Source organism: Thalassophryne amazonica, chromosome 13 (assembly GCF_902500255.1).
Source record: "Thalassophryne amazonica chromosome 13, fThaAma1.1, whole genome shotgun sequence".
Lineage (NCBI taxonomy): Eukaryota > Metazoa > Chordata > Actinopteri > Batrachoidiformes > Batrachoididae > Thalassophryne > Thalassophryne amazonica.
In genome coordinates this window covers 49,399,708-49,412,215 of record NC_047115.1, presented here as the reverse complement: position 1 = coordinate 49,412,215, position 12,508 = coordinate 49,399,708, and the positions used below count along the sequence as shown (strand labels likewise).

General features: G+C 39.6%; 1 protein-coding gene across 3 annotated transcripts; it reads right to left on the bottom strand.

The window, feature by feature from the left end:
* Window positions 1-347: 347 nt before the first annotated feature.
* On the bottom strand, window positions 348-11,651 carry erlec1 (endoplasmic reticulum lectin 1). 3 transcript variants are annotated; one of them, XM_034184947.1, is made up of 14 exons: window positions 11,352-11,651; window positions 11,091-11,195; window positions 7,599-7,679; window positions 7,049-7,126; window positions 6,908-6,971; window positions 6,743-6,789; window positions 6,404-6,627; window positions 4,177-4,318; window positions 3,930-4,088; window positions 3,788-3,847; window positions 2,338-2,462; window positions 1,352-1,429; window positions 1,174-1,249; window positions 348-992 (listed from the first exon to the last, which is right to left on the bottom strand). In XM_034184947.1, the coding sequence occupies exons 1-14, from the start codon at window positions 11,478-11,480 to the stop codon at window positions 921-923; spliced, it is 1,440 nt and encodes a 479-aa protein (XP_034040838.1). In that variant the 5' UTR covers window positions 11,481-11,651; the 3' UTR covers window positions 348-920. The 3 variants fall into 3 exon arrangements, with proteins under 3 accessions (XP_034040838.1, XP_034040837.1, XP_034040839.1); XM_034184946.1 differs by having other exon boundaries at window positions 6,743-6,793; window positions 6,912-6,971; XM_034184948.1 differs by lacking the exons at window positions 348-992; window positions 1,174-1,249; window positions 1,352-1,429; window positions 2,338-2,462 and adding an exon at window positions 3,498-3,738 and having other exon boundaries at window positions 3,782-3,847; window positions 3,930-4,090; window positions 4,176-4,318; window positions 6,743-6,793; window positions 6,912-6,971.
* Window positions 11,652-12,508: the final 857 nt, after the last annotated feature.

Sequence of the window (12,508 nt, the reverse complement as noted above, 5' to 3'; positions counted from 1 at the left end):
AATGGTCCAACGGTTGACGTCACTGCAGTCCAATGTATATTCAGGGACTGAGAAATGTTCACATATCATCCCATGACTTGTCTAAAGTGACCACAAGTGATGGATTACATCAACAATACCTGTAATTTGTCAAATGACTTGTGGGTTCCAAAAATGGAGGTACTATAAACATGGCTACAATTCTTAAATGGTTAATGCAATATTTTTATTAAGTACCTTGAATTAAAGCTAAAAGTCACTCTACAAGAACATTCAGTTTAACTTTATTGTTATTCTTTGGGACAGCAGTGATCAGCATCCCAGTGTGCATTTTCATAAAGCCTCAGAATACCTTGTATAGAAAATGATCAACTTGTCATTTTTACCCAGGTTTTCCACCATTTCACAACATCCCTGAACTCATAAATTACACTCAATCTGCAAATTCACGTCGTCACTGCTGCAGTGACCCTTTTCATCATGTTTTCAAGTGCAAAGTGCTCCAGTCAAACCGCATTTTTATATCTCTCACACTCACTTACACACACACCACAAAAACAATAAACCCGCCCCAAATACTTTGGATTTCCATAACGCCCACAAACTGCCTCATTCTTTGCTTCACTTACACTATGTAAAGCACAAACAAATATGGGTTATAAGCTCTCTTTGGAGCAGCAAACCCCCATTTCACTGCATTTTCTTAAAAGTCTGAATAAACCTGTCACATTAGGCTTGCTGCACAGGTTAACCACCGGCCGACTGAGGACTTGGTGCATTCTTTACCGCTTTAATCACTTTTATTGCGGTGTGATGGCCATCTCCTTTCCCCCATCACATATTTAAATTTACTGATCAATGTTCTGTTTTCAAGTGGACGTCTCTGCAGCTGTCCTCTGCATGTCCTTCATGCGTCCTTCTGTCATGTGATCACAGTAAGTTTAACTGGAGAGCGACAGAAGACCATGTTCATCAGCTGTGTCAAGAATTCTGCATATGACTGGAGACTCAACCTACAGAAAGGAATAAAATTACAATGCTGACCACCTATGACACGCAAGGAATCATAAATGTGCATGTATGAGTCATTTGACTAATCCTAACATCAAAGTTAATAGAATATAGCAAAGTCATTTTTTTTATTCAATTAGTTTTTTAAACATAATGCAACTCACTGGTTCCATGCAAACTTACCCCAAGGACATACTGACAAGTCTGAGGCTCCAGCATGTACACGGTGACAGCATGAGGAGACTCTGACTCCTTACATCTAACACAGTGAAGTCAAATAAATGTGTAAATAAATAAATTTAATTAAAATACACCCTGGGCTGAATTGTCATAGTGAGGAAGATGTGTTTTTTCCACTCACTTCAGCTTGACAATGACCTGTCTGGGTTTCCCTGTCAAGTCACAAACATCACCATGGCCGTAAAAATGGGAAACCAACCTACAACAGAGAAAAGAAAATACATATTATATATGTATGTGTGTGTACACAGGGTGACCCCCCCAAAAAATTGTAATAAATCCTACAAAGGTCCAGCAAATCTCTTTGGACTTAAACTTCAGTCTGTGTACGATCATTCCCTAAAGTTTCAGTTATCTTGGTCGCTTTGCATAAAAATTATGTTCTTTCAAAATTATGCTCCAAATAGTTTGATGAGACGACCCCCAAACTCTGAATTCAAGCCACAGTTCACAGTGAAGACAGTGAAGCGTGGTGGTGCAAGCATCATGATATGGGCATGTTTCTCCTACTATGGTGTTGGGCCTATATATCGCATAACAGGTATCATGGATCAGTTTGGATAGGTCAAAATACTTGAAGAGGTCATGTTGCCTTATGCTGAAGAGGACATGCCCTTGAAATGGGTGTTTCAACAAGACAATGACCCCAAGCACTCTAGTAAACCAGCAAAATCTTGGTTCCAAACCAACAAAATTAATGCCTCGCAGATGTGAAGAAATCATCAAAAACTGTGGTTATACAACTAAATACTAGTTTAGTGATTCACAGGATTGCTAAAAAAAAAAGCAGTTTGAACATAATAGTTTTGAGTTTGTAGCGTCAACAGCAGATGCTACTGTTATTGTGAACACCCCCTTTTCTACTTTTTTTTTACTAATAGCCCAATTTCATAGCCTTAAGAGTGTGCATATCATAAATGCTTGGTCTTGTTGGATTTGTGAGAATCTACTGGTACCTTGTTTCCCATGTAATAGTAAGAAATATACTCAAAACCTGGATTAATGTTTTTAGTCACATAGCACTATTATTCTGAACACTACTGTATCTCAATGGCTGTGTTTCTATGGCACCCGGTTTAGGTTTTCAAAAAAAGCTGAGGAACAGACTTGACTTTCTGCACTCCATCATCCTTGAAGTGGTAAGAGCGTGCGACATTCTTCTTGGCCCAGTCCATGTGTTCGTCAGCATTCCAGTTTCCTACCACGATAATATTCTTTCCATGCTCTTTGTCCTGGGACACAAGAGGGACATCTTAAAATCAGTGTAAAGACAATCTCATGTATCAAAGTTCCAAACCCAGTTTATTAAATTTCTTCATTCAGGATATCCTGGTTAGGTACATTATACAGACAAAGAACAGATGCAGAGTCTGTTTACAGTCTGGTCTTCATACTTGCATTCATTCATACACACACCCAATGAGCGCATTTTGATGGTGGGAGGAATCAAGGGAGAACATGTAAACTCCACACAGAAAGGGAGCTGCGCACTGGTAGAAACAAACCCTAAACTAGGTGCTGTGAGGCAAATGTGCCAACTACTATTCCACTGTGCCGCAAGTTAACAAGACTTCTTTTATACAGTTTCACATTTAAATCAGTACAATTTTCCAATTCTGACAGCAGTGTTTCACACCTTTCACTGAAACTACAAGTACCTGAAATAAAGCAACACTTCTAATTATCAAATAATGTATGATGTAGACCACAAAAACAGGGTAAACATAAAAAAAAAAAAAATCACCCGTTCAGCTTCAAAAGCAAATCATTTATGTCACTCGTAGTGCATTAGGCAGTTTGTTGACTTCTCTGGAAATCATATATACTCGTACTGGGCTGTAAACATATAACCTTTATTTAACCAGGTTAGTCCCATTGAGCTCGAGATCTCTTTTACAAGGGAGATGTGGATGTAGTTATAAAGTTTCCAATCCACCTAACCTGCATGTCTTTAGATGTGGGAGGAAGCCGGCGCACCTGGAGGAAACCCATGTAAACACGGGGAGAACATGCAAAGTCCACACAGAATGGACACAGGTGGGAATCAATCCCATAACCTTCTTTCTGTGAGGCAACAGTGCTAACCACTAAGTCACCGTGCTGCCCAATAATGAAGTCAAGTAATTATTTCTACAGTGAAAGACATTCACTTTAAAGATGACACCTGGTCTATTTGTATTGCATCTTTCTATACCCTTCCCCAATACACCTCAACGAAATGTTTCCAATCACACACGCAAAAACAAAAATAAACATGGTGTCTGTCGCGGCCATATTGGCTAATGGATGATGAGCATTTTAGAAAAGATCTTCCTCTAGCCTCCCCCAATACATCACCACAAAATGATTTAAAACAGATGCAGCATTCTTTAATTTATTACGGGAACATGAGAAGTTTTCAGACGTATGAATGGGGTAAAATCATAATGGCCCTCAACTTCACTGAGTGGGTGTAAAATAAAAACAGATCAACACAAACTTGTGCACAATACCACACGAGATTCTGTCGCTCACCCCCCCCAGCTGACCCCCCTCCCCTACTCAGATGCTTACGTACCTCATGATACTGATGGACGTATTTTCCGTAACAGAATTCATATTTCCACCAGCCCACTCCCTAAAACATAGAATAGGATAGTTACTTTTCATTGTGTTGGTTATTAAACGTGACACGAGTGCTGTGATTGAACTCGGCTCACCCCGTGCAGACAGTAGGAGCCGCTGAGGAACTCCTTGATTAGTTGGTCATCCGTCAAACGAGAAATATGCGTGGTGCCGACAGTGATCTGAGACTGCCCACCGACAGTCATGGGCTTGTGAGTGGCGGTGAAGGCATCCTCTCTAACTGGTGACACCTCCTGTAATCAGCCAAAGAAATAAATGAGGCAGGTACTGTAGGTGGACACAGTCATCGCCATGTTTTTTCAGGATATGGTGCTCTCTCACCTCCCTGATTTCAGAGGTGGTGCTGAAATGTGGTTTGAGTTGCTCCTCTTGCTCCTTGTCCAACTGTTCGAGCCGCTGAGGCTTCAAAGGGGAGCCTGCCAGGGCCTGGCAGAAGATGGCGTTCACAGGGGAAGACCTGAACCTGTAAGAAACATGGCTAACAGTTTGTAAACCACCAGAAAAGAATCATCTAAACAAAGATCTCACTTCAGCACTGACACACAATCATGAACCATACAACAGAACTTCAGCATTACTGTCACTGAGGAAGTCATGTTTGCCCCTACGCTGGTTTATTGAGTGGGTCGATTGTCACTCAAACATAGTGCAGCAGATAACTGAAACAATCCTGCAAACGGTGATAGAAGCACCAAAGTTGGCACAAATACTCAGACATTACTCTTTTGGAAAAAAAAAAAAAGACTAGGTACTTGAATTTTCAATAGGCAGCCAGGTAGGGGTCAATTGAAGAGGGTCACACAGGGGTCAAAATTAAAAATGCTCCAATCAAACTGAAAACTACATTAGATTATTTGTCTGATCATAATGATTCCAAAAGGGTATAGTTTGGACTATCTATGACTGAATGTTCAGGAGTTATGGGGTAAAAACAACAAAAATGGTGACAAAGGCCAGTTTCAGTTTGTACAGGGGTCAGAAGTTAAAGTTGCTCCAATTTTGGAAAAAAAAGAAAAGAAAAAAAAAAAGATGAAAATTATTGGTTTAGTTAATAGAATTTTAAAAAGGAATAGTTTGCACCACCTGTCATGCTTCGTTATCATGTTATGGGGAAACATATGTCATATACGTCAGAGAATCCAATGGAGGTTGACCTTGTTTGATCTTTACGTTGGAGACCAAGCATTCAACACAGTCAAAACTATTCCATTTATTAATCCTTTTATTTCAACCAATAATTTGCATAACTTTTTACCAAAATTGGAGCAAACCCCCCCAAACCCCTGCATTATCATCTACGGCCACAAGCGTCTAAGGTGGTTGTACCAGGTACCACAGCTGCAACATATTTATGATAAACGGGTCAGGGGTAAGACTAACCAAATTTTGAACTGCCCTGAGCACTCACTCTTTGGGGAGTTTAACATAGCAGAAGCAGCCATAAGATTAAAAGCTATGACTGAATCGTCACTTTACTATCTTCAGTTGTTTTTTGTTCTTAAAGCCCTGCTATTTTAAACATGAACAGTTTCAGTCTCAACTGAAAGAAGGAGTGAAATAGGTTCAAATTTAGAGTGAAACAAAAAAAGTCTCACCCTGTAGCAGCAGCTGCTCCATTTGAATAGCAGCTCCAGCAGTTTCCTGGGACTAGGACCAATGCGCTTTATCATCACTCACTCTTTGGGGAGTTTAACTTGCTCCCCTCTGGTCGCCGTTTTCAGCTACCTATGTTAAGGACTAGATGTGCCAGGGATTCTTTTATTCCTGTGGCTACCAGGAACTTGAAATTTTTGGATTGACATCTTTTGAATTTCTTACAGGATTTTTAAATAGTGTACGATTATTTATTTATTCATTCTTGTCCATGTTCATGATGACAGTTTTATCTGTGTATGGTGGCAGTTGCACACAATCAGCCTGGATGCCAACTGTCATAAAATAAGAAGAATAAGGAAGAGCTGGTTGGTCTTAAAGAATGAACAAAATTAATAAATCATGCTCCCAAGCAGAAAGACCACACTCTTAAATAAGTAAAGGGAATTACCTGCAACAAGGAGGATTGCTAGACTAAAGTAAGGCTAGCTGCTCATTTTTAAAAGATTATTTACATTTAGCTCGACATTGAAGCAGTTTACTCAAGTTCTTTGTGACTTGAACAAAAACATTAATTAAACTGTTAGCTTCTGCCTGCCTGTTGCTGCATGAAGCAGTAGCACCACATTAAAAAAAATGCTACTTATATCTGCTTGTTCCTCTTTGTGACACATTTTTGGACAGATACAACCAATACTCTGGTGCAACATATAACTGGAAAATACAATATACACCAAGTCTGGTATCTAAAGCTGCTAAAGTGAAGAAACTTTCAGCTGAACCAAATCAGCATTCAGAAGGGGAATACTATGAATAACAACAAATAACGTAATATCATGTTAGTCAATGCTACATTAGCTATTACACTAGCATATTGTACTTCTGTAGTACACATTCTTTTCAGTACATATGTAAAGTGTTTCCCTTTTAACTACAGTTATTATAACACATGTACCTGTACTTTGGGTGTGCACAGAGGAGCGGTGTCAACACCACCACCTCATATTCACAGGTAGTGACCTCAGAAATAGTAAGGATTTCGTGTTTGGCCTCTGGTTGACAGACGTACAGCACAGACGTGGAGCGAGGTTCATTCTGCTTCAGTACACATGGCGTTCCATTACCCAGTTCCACCAAGTAGTATGGAGTCAGCTGACCTTCTATGTTCTTAGTGGGCACCTAAACATCAGCAAACCAAAACTTGGCGTCAGAAAAGAAGAGTTAAGAACAAATGTGGCTGGAATGCGAACAACACAGATGATGTTTGTAACAGCTGTTTCATTATTAAATATACCTCAAATTCATCTTCAGATTTGGCACTTTCAGAGTCTTCAACTTTATCTGACCAAAAATACATAAAAAAACAATTAATAAAAATAAATTATTTGAATCAAAAGCATGTATACACATATAGAATATCTAATTATTAGACAAGTAAGAAATAAAAGTGTGTTCATACCCATTTCTGCAGATCTGCTTTTTGGTGCCATTTTTCCTAGAAAGTACTCTTGAACACTGACTTTCTGGGAAAATTTAATTCTTACATTAGTATCTGCAGTATGCCCGCACCAAGTTCATGCTGTGTAGTCACAACACTTACCTGATCAGTCTCCTTCTCTTCATGATACTGCCTTACATGCTTTCCATGGCACACTTCATATGTCCAATAGGATTCAATCTGCAATACCAACAGCAAATTAAACACAAAATAGCCATGCTGTAGCTAATCTGCCTGCCATCATTCAACACTGTCAGATGTCCAAATTAGCCATGTTACTAAAATCATGGTTTGATGTAGATCAGAATTATATGTAGCTGAATTTGGCAACATGGCAATCAAATCACATCTAGGTATAATCTACCAGACACACATAATACAGCAGACTGTCCATTTTGACAGCCATTAGGTTTTTGCAGAACTTCCACACTGAAGCTGCTCAGTCAGACATGCATATAACAGAGTCTGTCAGGGACTGTTTGTAGTACAACGTGGTAGAAGCAGCCATAAGATTTAAAGCTATGATTGAATCATCACTTTACTATCTTCAGTTGTGTTTCTTAAAGCTCTGCTATTTTAATGTGAACAGTTTCAGTCTCAACTGAAAGAAGGAGCAAAACAGGTTCAAAATTAGAGTGAAACAAAGTCTCACCCTGTAGGAGCAGCTGTTCCGTTTGAATAGCGGCTCCAGCAGTTTCCCCGGACTAGGACCAACATACTCTTTATCATCGTCCTATGAACCAGTTAAAAACAAACCATCAAACCAACAGTGAGAGAGACAAAATACTGTGCACAACAAAAACAGTTAAACATTGTAGTTTTACCAACTTAAATGGCTAGAAATGACCTAGTTGAGTGGAGAGGAAATCCATGGAGATCACTATGAATCTGCAAAGTGTGAGGTGTATTTTGCACCATTTCCTGACGTTTTAGAGACTTTTAAACACAATTAACTGAAAATCTATAATAAATGCAATAATTAGTAGAAACTATTTCTTAACCTGTTGCATCAACATAACAGGTAAAAACAAAGATACTTAATTTAAAGGCAAAGGGAAAAAAGAATTAACAAAAAGAACACATTTGGACTTTTTTTTTTTTTAAGTACTTTAAATACTAATTGGGTATTTTGAGGGCAAAGGTTGCAACATTGTCTTTTTTCTGAACAGTGACCATGGCAGCAGATAAAAAGCATTTTTGAAAGTCAGGTATGCATCATATTACACTTTTCAACACGATGTTTCTTGGATGGAGTTTTTCAACAGCTTTTGGGTAATTTGAAGGGTACTGAAACCAAATGTGGTGGTAGTTTTCGTCAATCACATGTTTCTGAGACATGAAAACATATTTCTCCTACTGAGCATTCACACAAAAGCTGCAGTCTTGCACAGCTCTTTGGTGCCATAAACATTTATTACGGCATTTATTACTTGTTCACATTTTGTGAATCTGGTTGAAAAAACTGTGCTTTTGAAGCTGCTTTTGTGGCATCATTCGTGAGTGAATTAGCAACTTTTGCGTAATCCATCAATATGTAACATACAGATTGCAAAAAAATGTGATGTGATAGAGGACATCTGAGCTCAGATTTGGATTCAGCACCCTAAAATTACCCTACATCAGTTCTCAAAGTCAATGCAAGAATATTTTTATTTTTTTGACCGATGTTATCAGAAAGTTCATTACATTCAGAAGGCTCATCGCCCAGGACCATGCTATCTGAGGCAAATAATAATATTGGTACTCTTATTTTACATTCAAATCTGACCTTTCCCGAACAAGCACATGCAGTGAGAGACAGTGATCATGAATGTATTCTGCGTGCACATGAAGGCTTGGGCACACAACGGGTTTTGACTGACCTTTTTATTCATTCATTTTCTACACCTGCTTACTCCAATTAATTAATTGTATTGCAGGGCCACATACACACATATAAACACATACTCACTCACTCATCTTCAATTAAGGGTTGTAGGGGGCTGGAGCATATCCCAGCAGCCATAGGGCGTGAGGCAGGGTACACCCTGGACAGGACGCACATTTAGACAAACACACACAGGGAGAACACGCAAACTTTACACAGAAAGGCCACAGGTGGGAATCGAACCCATGACCTTCTTGCTGTGAGGCAACAGTGCTAACCGCCAAGCCACCGTGCTGCCAACAAACACATACTTATGGTCAATTTAGAGTCAACAAGTCACTTCACCTGCCTGTTTCTGGAAGTGGGAGAAAACTGGAGCACTTGGCGGAAACCCACGCAAACACACGGAAAACATGCAAACTCCATACAGAGACGATCAGGTGGGAAGTGATCCCAGGATATCCTTGCTGTAAGGCAACAGTACTAACCACTACACCACTGTCCTGCTTCAACTTCCACTTGTAATAGTCCAGGATCAAATGTGTTTAAAGAAATGTCCTTTCCTTAAAAACACAAGTGGCTTTTTTTTTTTGCAACCTTTCCTGTGAAAATGCCCAGCTGTCATAATAGTACATTGACAGATTATTCAATGAAGTATTTTAGCACTAAAAATGAAAGCCAGGTTTGGGGTCAATTCCAGGCAGAATTGGAACTGTAAGAAGAACTGATGCCAAAACATAAATCACAGACATGGAACTGAAGACTTTTTGGACACAGGCACACTGGCATTGTCAACACCTGTTCATTTTTATTCAGAACCCTGTCAAATCACTCCATCACGTGACAGTCACTACACTGATGACAAACAGGGTCTGTTAAACTGTTGAATGAATTTTCAGTGCTGCAAGAAAGCTGATCTGTCCTAAAATGAGCAGAATCAGTGACTGAGGATGTGTTGTGGAAATTTAGGAATTTTGGCTTTAGGATTTATTAAATGACTGATTTTCTTTTGGGATTACGATAATGGTTATGATTTAATTGATCTAAAATACATAAAAAGTCTAAAAATTCAAACAATACTTGCAGATCTGTGCAATACATTTGCATATTTCTGTGTGCAGTACCAGAATTAAATATACATGATCTGGGTTGCATTCTGGAATGCTGTACCTTCATGAACTGCATGAAACGCATGCAGGAGTCTAAACACAAATTTCTAGTAGCCAAGAATTAGTCCATTTCTTTGGTGGTGGTGGGGGGCGGGGGGTGTAAATGTTGTCAGCTGGAAGGTTTAGGGTTAAGTGTTTCCATCAGGGATGAAAAGGGAACCGATCACAAGAAAATTCAGTCATGTATGTCTTCTATAATACATTCCATTTCTAAGGTAGAACGCTACTAGTGTATACTAAGGTATATCTAAATATCTTAAAAAAAAAAAGAAGAGTAGAACAGAGTAGAGTAGAGCCACTTAGGTGCCTGGTCTTGAGAACCAGGGATGGTTCTCATGACCACTGTAAATGTGGTTTTATGACAGCAGCCGGAAAGATAACCAGGGCCAAATGAATTATGGCTTACATAGCCTCGTAAAAGTTTAAATGAGTTTGCATAGTCCTTGCTCACTGTTGGTAAGCAAGAAGGAAAAGTGTTGCGCACAAAATTTTGAGAGACACCAGGATCCCTATAATGATATCAGCAGGTGGCGGCACACCTATGATGTAAAAATTAAGCAGCTTGGGTCACTCCCTTGTTTTCACTCAGGTTGAACTGGGAACCATTTGCACTGAAACCAAGCGCCCTAACCACTTGGCCACCACCAGCACACCTATGATGTAGAAAGCCTTAATTTTATTACAAGCTGAAATTGTGTTTGTGTACTCATAATTGTGCGAACACAGGCGGATTGAGCAAACACGCATTTAGCAACAGGTTGGCTATTTTATTTTTTACTGGAACACACACTCTTGCTGCCATTGGGGTGACAAAAGGCTGCCAGTGCCAGTAGCAGGAGGTTAATCGTGATCATACACCTTGTGCTCGTACAAAAACAACAAGACATTAACCAAAACTTATTCAGTAGAGTGTGGGAAGAACATTTAAGGTATGAAACCTACAAATTTTGGCAACTTGTGATTCACAGACGACCCCAAACCTGATGATTTAAGCAATAAACATTTATTGTGGGGAAATGTTTAGACAAAGAATGAACTGAGTTAAAGGCAGAATGACATCTGAACATCATCAAATAAAAGCAGAACGAGTGACAGGATGCTAAGCTACCTGCTCTCCAGCTGTCAGCGACGGTAAGAGACATTTGTACTTCTCTTTCTCAGTTGTTGTCATAATCACAAAGTCATCCTCGTTGTAAAGTCCACCAGATGTTGGCTGAAATACAAACACATGCGATTGTTAGTTTAAATCTGACCTTAGGAGCTGCACTGACAGAAAACTAGCATTATGCTAACAATAATAAGGAACGTATCTGCACAGGTACAGTTCTTATAGTAAATATAAGACGTGTAAGTGAAAGCAGAGACGTACCAGCGTGAATTCAGCTCCTGGCCAGCTGATTTTAAACGGGACTTCGTCTGTGAAGGAGGGATAGCTTCCTCTGTTAGCACACACCAACAGCAGTCCGCCAACAAACAGCAGCAGCGCCAGACCAGACATCCTCCACCGAGCAGCTAAAGCCTCATGAAGAACAAGAACACAGCGACACCAATCTGTGAGGAATTACAGACAAATAACACAAACCACGGACTGCTTTCTCGCCGAAAGACGTGACTGTTTCAAACAGAAGTCACAGTCAAGGAAGTGAACTATTTACTTGCCACGTCGTGTTCCGCCTTTACAGTGCAGTAAAATAACAAGATCGCCATCTGGTGGCCACACCTGGGCATTGGTTGGAAATTACAGTCATAAGAGTTTTCTTTGGCATCACTATCATTTGTTAACCTATAAATAGAGAATTCATAATATGACATTGGCAATATAATCTAAATTCGTGTTGTCTAGGAAAAAAAAACAATAAAAAGTTTCCCTGAAGGGGAAAATTTCAAAAGAATAGACGGCCTTGAACTACTTATGGTAGACATCTATACAGTCTATGATCGCAACGTCATACATCACATGGGGGCTTCCCTCGACTTGCAGAGGGATGCTGGGAAGCACATGGCGATAGCCAATCAGAGTAGAGGTGCACAGTGATGCATTTGCTGCTCTCTTGAATAAAGTAATCCAACATGACAGGCAATGCTCCGTAACCAGGCCCAGATTCAGACCGCTTTGGACCGATGCAAATTTGCATTTGATTTTTTTTTTAAGCATTGTTCGTCATCGGGAAAAAAATCTCGAATAATCCTGAATAATCCCGAATAGTGCCGAACGTGTCCCTGCGGTGAACACAGCTTTTGATTTGATCCCACAACGTACTGTGCAGGTGTACACAGGAAAATTCAAACCGGATCAAACAAACATAGCGTCAGTCCAGTCAAGTCGATGATCATGGCATCCAGGAAAAAAGTTGTGCAAGGAAAATTGGGCGCTTATTTTAACGGCGAGTGGTTTTTAAATAGTTTTCAGACAATAGTGTGTTTGAAAGGCATTCTATGATGACTGAAATTACATTTTCGGTGGTTTTCCGACCATACATGTCAACCTATACGGATTGTCCATAAATTATACGGATTTTTCCAAGT